Raw genomic sequence first — 9,292 nt, 5'->3', positions numbered from 1 at the left:
ATATAAACACAGTATAATTGGATTATAAATAGATAGAAAGAGTTAGTTCATTGCTTTAAAAAAAGGAATGAAACTTATACAAATAACAATAAAATATTTTACATATAATACGAAACACATGCATTGTCTCTTTAAAATTTATTCAAAAGTTATAGAAATATTGTAAAAAAGATCTGATAATTTTCCTTCAAAACAGATTAGATAATAAATGAAGAATTGTAAAGAGACATCAAATATGAAAAAGATTAGTTTATTGCAAATATCGCACAATGTGGGGGAAGGGTACATACAGCTTTCTTTCTGTATATTTATTACGAAAGCTTTATCATAAAATGTAATATAACTACTGCTAGTATCACTACTGTCCTTAATTTAATCCTAGGTATGTTTGTTTCAATTGCACTTTCTACGCTTTATTCCTTGTCTCTTTTCTCTCTCCAAAGCTCGGATATATACCTATTTCATTTTAAGCGTAGAAAGCGTAAGAAAGTGCGATTAAAACATTCTTATTAGGATATATTTCGTTTCCTGTTAAATATTTTGCGTTGTATGATGACTATGTCAAAATTGCGTAATACTTAAAAATTATCATACATGCCAATCGCTTATAAAATAAAGTTAATTTGCATAAAAGTTACAATATTTTGTACCACAGTATTAGAAAAAAATTTCACTATTATTAGAAATAGTCTTAAATTTAAAATTGCATCTGATTATACAGTATAACACACAAGTATTTTAGTACTTATTTACATGAGAAAAAAATATGACTGTTACATAATATAGATGCATAAAACAATGGATATCAGGGTTTTAGTTATAATGTAGAATTGAAGCTTAAAGATACTATATATCAATGTACAAATATTTAACTATTTTTATGCAATATTTAAAAAGTTTCAGAAACATACTTGCATTCATTCTGATTTTCTTGCATAATTCCTTAATAATAAATTTTTGCGCTTTGGTAACTTATTGCATAAGTATACCACAAAAAAGGATACTTTATGTCAAGTTATTTAAAAACATTACACTGAAGAGAAAATTGTTTTCCCTAATTAAAATAGTATCTAAGTACCTCTGTTGTATATTGTGATTTCGATGGAGCGCAAATTCATATATCCTGTGTAAAACTTAAATATAATTTCACGAGAATTTAACATATCACCGTACATTTCACACTGCATATTATATACATGAACACTTTTGTTAATGTTAGTATTGTGTGATAAAAATAATACTTGAAGATTTTATCATAGAAAGATATTTTCATCAATAGTCTTGAGGAAACTAATCAGAAGCACATAAAAGTGTATCATTAGTCAAAAATATTAGTGGAATCTTAAAAAACGAGAATTTTGTTGAACTAGTATTATATCCATTTTGATTTTGTTCTCATATTTAGATATTTGTGTAATGGCAATAAACATTATATACAAAAGCTATTGAAATAATTATGTAAATTTTAAATTGGTCTAAACAAACTAAGAAACTGGCCTATTATATAAATTACTTGTAATAGAATAATCAAGTTGAACAAAAACCATATTTGAAACTTATTATGATCACAAATTTGTTTTTATGAAGACGAAAGTATGGATACATATGGGAAAAACCGGAAGAAAAATGAATCTCATAAATCTTTTCCTTATACCCATTAAAAAAAGAAAAAGTGAAATCTGCATTACATATCTTTACCTATAACTTATCATTATATAGCCTATTGCTATTAAAATTAACAATAGAAATTGCCATTATTAGTAGTAAACTAAGTAGATGCTATGCTAACTTATATATCAAATGTAATTTATCCATGTGTCAAAAGTAGAAAGCACCGTAATGATTTTATATATAGGTTCCAAATATGATTGTTCTGTTAATTATTCCAGCAGGTACCGTCAGTTGATCACAAAGATTCTGCACATTCAATTAAAGGCAGATAGAGTTGCTAGCAGATCTAAAATCCCCACAAAATTTCATGTAAACATCTATCAAGGTATTTTTAAGTGCCAAGGAGGTATTTTGTTTTTACCTGTAATTTTATGCATTAATTGTTAATTAAGTTAAAAAAGTAAGATTATTAAAAGTTGTTTCTTACTCAGTTGTTTTAAAGTTGTTTTGCCTCTGATGTTAATGACCACCAAATACATCCTGGCTGGCAAACACAATATAAAGAAAACCATCTGGATCTTTTTCGTTTTGATACAGCTCAGCCATAGTCAAACTTCCGCTTACTATACTTTTCTGATTTACTAATAAGAAAATTGCTTGTGTTGGATTTAGCTGCAACCGACGTCTTTGCAAAAAAAGAAAAGTTAAAAATATAAATAAATAAATATATATATATATATATATATATATATATATATATAATTAATTATACATTGTACATTTTAAATCTAATTTCTGATGTGTTTACAAAAATATACCTGATTATTTTACAGAATTCCGCCACAGTTAGAAAATCTGGCACCAAATATTTGCTTTTGTCCAAAAGTGGCAGTTGATTCTCTAATTTATAACGTTCCACGATGATAGGAATTTTATTTGGATGCAGAGATCTGATTTCTTCCGCACTGACCCATCGCTGTTCTAAATTAACACAAAGAAATATCATTAATATATATTTAGCTGTAATATATCTTTTTATAACCGTTTCATCCCTAAAATATTAAAATAAATTAAAATCGTATAACCTATATTACGTAATGTTAGATTAAAAATTACGATACAATAAATTTATAAAAATTTCTTTTCTTTTTTAAAGCGAAATCCTCGTTCGATGTAATCGATTACACAAACGCATTGCTCACCAAAAGGATACTTCCTCTTAAACCTTGAATTCTCAGAATGCATTTTTCCGAATATACCGAAATGTAATTGTTGCTCTATTTAATACAACAAAGTAGAAATATTAAGTAGAAAATTACAATAAAAAAATATAAATTTAAAAAACAATTCTCTTTCTTTGAATCGACTGTTCCACGCGCTGGATATTCACCGTGTCGCGCGATATGAAATGCAGAAATGCCTCGACCGAAATGTGCACTGCACACATGCACGCGTTGCAACGTTCTTTTTTTTTTCATCACGTTTTTTTCATCCTTTTACAATCTCTCTCTTGCAATTGCGTGTTCGTACCTTAGTCATCGAACGTGTTTGTCAACTTATATCAATAAAGAAATCAGGTGAAACGATTTATTTTATCGCTTCATTTTATAAGATAACATCAGATAAAAAATAAAAAAAAATAAAGCTCTTCTCTTTCCCTCTCTCTCTCTTTCTTAGTTCGTTTGACGAAATTCGGTTATTTAATGTGCTCGGAGACTTCAGATTAAACTCAAGCGAAAATAACTTGAAAAGGACGATTTTTAAATATTTTAAGTATCTTTTGCATACGAGGTCAAAGGTCAGGTCAGGTTAAGATATAATCCCTTTGTTCCCGTATCTACATATCTGTCCTACTCTATTTCTAATTACACGTTATCGTTTTGATGCTATCTCACATATAAATATGCGGTACTCACCAAACGTACGTTTTTCTTTGTACGATCTTCTAGGTGTTAAATTCATGTTCGTTGTAATTTTATAATGCACTATCACCTACTGCGACGTACGCGACGCGCTATCAGCTGTGGACTCGCTCTCGGGTCAAAATAACGCTAGTATGTCCAACGACGCTGTATCGTTAGGTTGGGTTAAGTTAGGTGGGTCTGACAAGACGCACCACTCGCAACTACGCAATCAATCAAGACGATAGTCCCCTTAACTACGCAGAAAAAAGGATATTATTCTGGAATAAAAACTGTTGACAGAAATGATAAAGTTGTATTAACCAACATAAGAAAGGCAGTAAGAGCAAGATTCACTTTTTTTCGTTTACAGCGATGTTCCATTATTACAAGGCATGTGCGATATTATGTTCTATTGTAAAGTAATAAGAATTGTATGGAGAAGTATTTTAAATAATCTGTATATATTTTAGGCAAATGTGTATAAATTATCTGCGAGAAAAAAATTCTTTAGAATCATGCACGTATGATATATATTTCATATATTATTCTTTTCGCAGATTTAGATAATAGTTTTGAAAATTTTTATGCCAATGGATCGTTTGTTAAAGCAATCATTTGGTAGATTATGTAAATTTTTAGGAATATATAATATATCTGCACCTGTCATAAAAATCACATGTTTTATGACAGGTACAGACATATTACATATTCTTGAAAATTTACATAATTTATTATATAAATATTTACCGATATTTTTGCATTTCTCAGACAAATTTCGATTAATTTAATCAATGTTTGAATCAACTGTTACAATCCGTTCACGATTTCTAACTATATAATTTGTCAATTCTAATCTCATTTCCCTAATTTGATCCTTTCCTTCCAGCTTCAAATAAGAGAAATTATATAATAATTACATCTGTATTGATAAAATATAACATAAAATGTGTATGTTACTCTTCCTAAATTAATCAAGATTGTGTTAATTTTAATTTGGTTAATGACCCTAAAAATATCTCGCTCGTTCCTTCGGAATATTTAAAAAGATCCAATTTTAATAAACTCATATTCGACCGATAATGTATTCCAATACGAGTTAAAATCTCCAAGACGATAATCACGAAGCGGAGTGATTAAAATTCGTTTCGAAAAATATTAAAACAATAGAAGCCCCCTATTCTAGGATCGTTAGCAACCGAGGCTGTCCCTCTATTCTATTTTGAAATCTTCCCTCGATCCATTTATTCTTAGATACGTGCGCAGAATGAAAACCTTCCGCGTTCTATCCTGCACTCGCTTTCTCGCTCTACGTGTAGCAGTCGTCCGGCAAAAATGCAAAGCAAGAGCTGACAGATAGAACAGCTGTTTCAGAATACAGACGAATCCAGAATAAAGGATAAGATAGAGGGGAGCGCGTACTGTGCATCCTCGCGTTGGCAGGTGCCGCCCTCTCGCGAGCAGACGGCGCTTCCCATCCTCGGCGACAGTCTGGGCGAATCTGTTCTGCATTGTTCCGCGAAATCCGCGACAACGCGCGTCTCCGCCATGAAGCATAAAGTACGCACGCGGGGACTCGCGTCACCTGTCAAACGACCTCGGCTCCGCGAGCAAGGATTGTCGTAGATGCGGACTCGAGAAGAACGAGAGTCTCCTCTCGACGGTATCGACGATAATCGCTTCCGGTCGTCAAATTGGACGGCGTCGATTCGCGACCGCTCGAACGGCCATCTAAGTGAAACGACACGTTCCGCGGCAACGCGGAGTGTGTTGCTGCGTGTCGCGAACGGCGACGGCGGCGGCACAACGGAGTACGTACGTATATACGGACGGACGGTGATGTACAGCGTGCGGCGCGCGAGATAGAGAGACGGAAAGGAGAGAAAGAGAGAGAAGGAAGGAGGCGTTTTTCCGACCGGCTCTGACGGCGCGCGCGAAGGGGCGGCGGTCTCGCCGAGCGAAAGATCAACAAAGGGAGCGAGACCGCTCGGTTTCCGGACGACGGACGTCGTCGCGTTGATCGCGCTTCCGCGGAACATCGTCGCGGCCAGGAAGTCCGACGAGCGAGACGGAAAGCGGAGCGTCCCCCTCCCGCGCGAGCGAACACCTGTGCGAGGCGGGTGTGCGGACAGTGCATCCCGACACCGCTGCTCGTACGCACGGGACGAGAGACGAGTAGTCGTGCAGGAGTCGCCGGAAGCAGCGGTCGCGTCGCGCTGCCGCGCGTAACCGTAAAGATCCGTCCTCGCGTACATCACGGCGTGTGATTCTCGTCCCCCCCCCCTCCCCTGTCCCGTCGGGGCATTAACACGAGGGACCGTCGCGCGGTGCGAGTTTCGATCGTGTGCGAGTGCGCGTGTGTGTCCGTGCTCTACGTACGTGTCTCTGTTTTGTGGCCGCGTCCGCGCCGGATATCAACCCCGGTTGATCGGTCGTCAACAGTCCCCGACTTTGACGTTTGACCGACGTTCCGTCGCGGGGGTTTCGTGCGGGATGGAAAAAGAATAAACATGGTGGTGGTGGTGCGAGAGCGCGACGAGATCGAGCGAGACGGACAGACGGATAGTTAGACGGAGAAGGGAAGAGTCTCGCGAGGGCGAGAGAGAGCGAGAGGAGGAGCGACGGCGGCGGCAGCAGTGTGGCAGCGATCGGCCAGCAGTCGGCTCGCCAGAAGCGACGAATTCGATCGGCGCTTCCTTTGTCCGCGCTTCGAGAAAGAGAGAGAGAGAGAGGGAAGGGAAGCGATTCGCGGAACGAGACACGCGGCCCGATTGATGTCAACGATACGACGACGTTTCGCGCGACCCTCGAGACGCGGCCTGCGAGTTTGCATCGTCGCCCGACTCGATTTTCGTGCACGCTGTCAACACGTCCGAAGGTACTAAAGTGTCAGCCGGGATTCTCATCGCGTCATCCAGCCGCGACGTTACTAATCGACGAACGACGGCGACGACGTCGCGGTGCATGGTGTTATGTCGTCGCCGACCGAGACCCGCGTGATTCGTCGGTGCCGGTGACGAAAAGCGCCCGTTCCCGACGAAGAGAGGACGGGATTAGGATGTGAGAAAGGTGGAAGGTATTCCGTGGAGAAAGAGAGAGGCGGAAGAGGAGAGAGGAAAATTTGGCAAACGATTCTCACACACGGCCATTCGGGTATCTGATCAAAAGAAGAGAAGAAAAATACATTCATTGCTCGAGACTATAACCGGCGAGTGCGAACGAAGTTTCTGTCATTCGCGTAAAGTGTATTTGCTAAGTGAATGTTTATGTAAATCGATAGATAAATTACCAAAAAGGCGGAGGATACGATCTATATCACGGCGAGAGGAGCGGCAGTTTCTGGCCATCGAATCGACAACAATGAGACTCGGGCCGGCGAGTCGCGAAGATCCGGCGAATAGACTTCCCGAGGGTATTTTCGGGCGCTGACGAACGACGTCGAACGGAACAGCAGCGGCACGGCAACAGCGACTGCGACGTAGTCGTCAAACTCGCGACGGCCCGGTGCCAATAACCTCCGTGTAACCAGTCGGAGGTTGGGTAGGCCGCTTCCTCGCACGGCGATGATGCGTTCGCCCTCGTCGCGCGCGACAGATCGTAAAATTAGAAGACGCGAGGAGGCCCGCGAAGCCGAAAAGAGAGACGTCGCGAGCGAGCGACGACGAAGAAGAAAAGGTCCGGATGGTGGGCACCGGCTGATGATGTTCAACGTGCGGGACTCCCGCTGGCGGATCGACGCGTGTGACGGTGTACGTGACGAAAGTGCGGTTCCATAGTTCCTCCTCTCTTCGCGCGAGTGCGAGGATCGCCTTCGTGTTCAAGAGTCGCGAGTCGGGCTCTGATCGTCGACCGGGAGGATATCGGTCGATTAAACCCGCGCCCGTCGTCTTAACTCGTCCAAGCGCGAGTGCAACTTGTCTAGTCCGCTGCATTTACTTGTGCGAGGATCGCCGCGATTCCCGGGGATACAATTAGAGGAATTGATTTCGTATCCAGCAGCTCCACGTGCGATTCACTCCGACGAGTCCTGAGTTTCTGACGCAATCGTCGTTTTCCGGGAGCAACGAATCGCACATTCCCGTCCGGGAGCTAGGCATTTTCCGGCTTTCCTCGGAACGAGACTGACCCGTCGCGGGTTCCTGTAGTCGATTATAATTTATTCAAACCGCGCTGTCAAACGCAGCATGTCTCTCGTCCAGTTTGGGCTATTATTCTTCGACGCGTCCGGCGAGGGGGCGAGAAAACGCGGAGAACCGCTGATCGCACCGCGCGTCGACTAGTTCGCGTATCATCCCGATGACGAGCCTCGACAAGGACAAAACAGAGCGAACGCGAACAAATGGGCACCAATGATTAGCTTGGCTCTATCGGCGGCGGCAAGCAGGATCGAGATGCCCCTCTCCAAATCGAATCCGTTCGTGCCGGCGAGCGCAATCTCGACGCAGCCGTACATCTCGAGCAGCGAGAGCAGCAATCATCTGCCGCCGATCATCAAAGGTACCGGGCTGAAGCAGGCCGGTGGCGGCGGCGGAGGCGGAGGCGGCGGCGGTGACGAGTCCGTGCCTTACACGGGTTATCAGAGACTACCGTGGAAAGGCGAGAGCCTGAATAACTGGCCCGTGAGCCACAACCCCAGTCACAACTCGCACTCGCAGCCCAACAGCCAGTCGAGCAGCCCGGTGGTGAGAAACGGACGTTCCGATGGCAACTCCAATAGCGGTAGCGGGCGCGGGGGCGCCGGGGGCGGCGGCGAGGGTGGAGGAAACGGCGGTAGCGGCAGCAACAGCATCGTCAGCGTCAAACCAAAGACGGCGACCATCACGCCGGAGATGGTGATGAAGCTGTACATGAACAAGCTGACCCCGTACGAGCATCACGAGATCTTCAACTACCAGCAGATCTACTTCATCGGCGCGAATGCGAAGAAACGGCCGGGCATCATCGGCCGGCCCAACAACAACGAGTACGACAACGAACAGGGCTCGTACATTCATGTGCCGCACGACCACGTGGCGTATCGCTACGAGGTGCTGCGCGTGATCGGCAAGGGCTCGTTCGGCCAGGTGGTCAAGGCCTACGATCATAAGACGCACGAGCACGTGGCGCTCAAGATGGTGCGCAACGAGAAGCGCTTCCACCGTCAGGCGCACGAGGAGATACGCATCTTGCGTAAGCTGCGCGAGCAGGACAAGGACAACACCATGAACATCATCCACATGTTCGACTCGTTCACCTTCCGCTGCCACATGTGCATCACCTTCGAACTGCTCAGCATCAATTTGTACGAGCTCATCAAGAAGAACAACTTCAAGGGCTTCAGTTTGCAACTCGTGCGCAAGTTCTCGCACTCGCTGCTACTCTGCCTGGATGCGCTCTACAAGAACAAGATTATACACTGCGACATGAAGCCGGAGAACGTGTTGCTCAAGCAGCAGGGTCGCAGCGGCATCAAGGTGATTACATACAATATTCACGTTGGTCCTGTAAACTCAGTTTCAAGTACCGCTTATTTGCAGGCTCTCTCAAATTTCCCGACACGTTTCTATTAGATTATATGATGTAAAAATAATTTTACAGGTTAATAGTCTGCCGCACTTCCATAAAGATGAGCATGTTATATATTGAAAAATTTATAAGTAACTTTTCATAAATATTTTCATCGAAAATATTGCGTAGAATAGACGATCAAGCGAGCAGTAGAATCGCGATTATATCAAAACTTTCGTGTATTAAAAAACGATTAAGAAAATTTTAAAATTAAAAAAAAGATTAAATTGATA

At 42.2% G+C, this 9,292-nt stretch overlaps 3 protein-coding genes across 8 annotated transcripts in view; 1 reads left to right on the top strand and 2 right to left on the bottom strand.

Moving 5' to 3' along the window:
- Positions 1-234: 234 nt before the first annotated feature.
- Positions 235-3,702, bottom strand: LOC145977490 (microtubule-associated protein 1 light chain 3 alpha). Of its 4 annotated transcripts, none has more exons than XM_083109547.1 (4): positions 3,528-3,702; positions 2,430-2,592; positions 2,099-2,296; positions 235-2,032 (listed from the first exon to the last, which is right to left on the bottom strand). In XM_083109547.1, the coding sequence occupies exons 1-3, from the start codon at positions 3,571-3,573 to the stop codon at positions 2,131-2,133; spliced, it is 375 nt and encodes a 124-aa protein (XP_082965673.1). In that variant the 5' UTR covers positions 3,574-3,702; the 3' UTR covers positions 235-2,032; positions 2,099-2,130. The 4 variants fall into 4 exon arrangements, with proteins under 4 accessions (XP_082965673.1, XP_082965674.1, XP_082965676.1 ...); XM_083109548.1 differs by having other exon boundaries at positions 235-1,957; XM_083109550.1 differs by having other exon boundaries at positions 3,537-3,702.
- The window catches only part of LOC145977491 (uncharacterized), a 55,627-nt gene continuing 50,019 nt past the window's right edge, over positions 3,685-9,292 (bottom strand). Inside the window, exon 3 of the mRNA XM_083109551.1 lies at positions 3,685-3,769. Within this exon, the coding sequence (XP_082965677.1) occupies positions 3,699-3,769 (71 nt within the window). The 3' untranslated portion in view covers positions 3,685-3,698. The remainder of the gene's footprint in view (positions 3,770-9,292) is intronic.
- Positions 5,051-9,292, top strand: part of LOC145977489 (uncharacterized) — a 48,723-nt gene continuing 44,481 nt past the window's right edge. For all 3 annotated transcript variants that reach the window (XR_014440511.1, XM_083109546.1, XM_083109545.1), the window contains exon 1: positions 5,051-8,965. Coding sequence is in view for 2 of the 3 variants with exons in the window: in XM_083109546.1 (XP_082965672.1) it covers positions 7,862-8,965 (1,104 nt within the window). In the remaining variant the exon portion in view is untranslated. The remainder of the gene's footprint in view (positions 8,966-9,292) is intronic.

This window comes from Camponotus vicinus, unplaced genomic scaffold, assembly GCF_025532165.1.
Source record: "Camponotus vicinus isolate PSW18456_S1 unplaced genomic scaffold, iyCamVici1.0 SCAF_9, whole genome shotgun sequence".
Taxonomy (NCBI): Eukaryota; Metazoa; Arthropoda; class Insecta; order Hymenoptera; family Formicidae; genus Camponotus; species Camponotus vicinus.
Note: the sequence above shows the minus strand (reverse complement) of the source record. Positions and strands in the feature narration are given on the sequence as shown.

What these genes read in the sequence shown, in the direction of transcription:
- LOC145977490 (XM_083109547.1), bottom strand. Translation starts at nt 3,573, where the DNA reads ATGAATTTAACACCTAGAAGATCGTACAAAGAAAAACGTACGTTTG. An exon ending in CAAAGAAAAACGTACGTTTG is followed by an intron (nt 2,593 to 3,527) that starts GTGAGTACCGCA and finishes GTGTTAATTTAG; the next exon opens with AACAGCGATGGGTCAGTGCG. An exon ending in GAATTCTGTAAAATAATCAG is followed by an intron (nt 2,297 to 2,429) that starts GTATATTTTTGT and finishes TTTTTTGCAAAG; the next exon opens with ACGTCGGTTGCAGCTAAATC.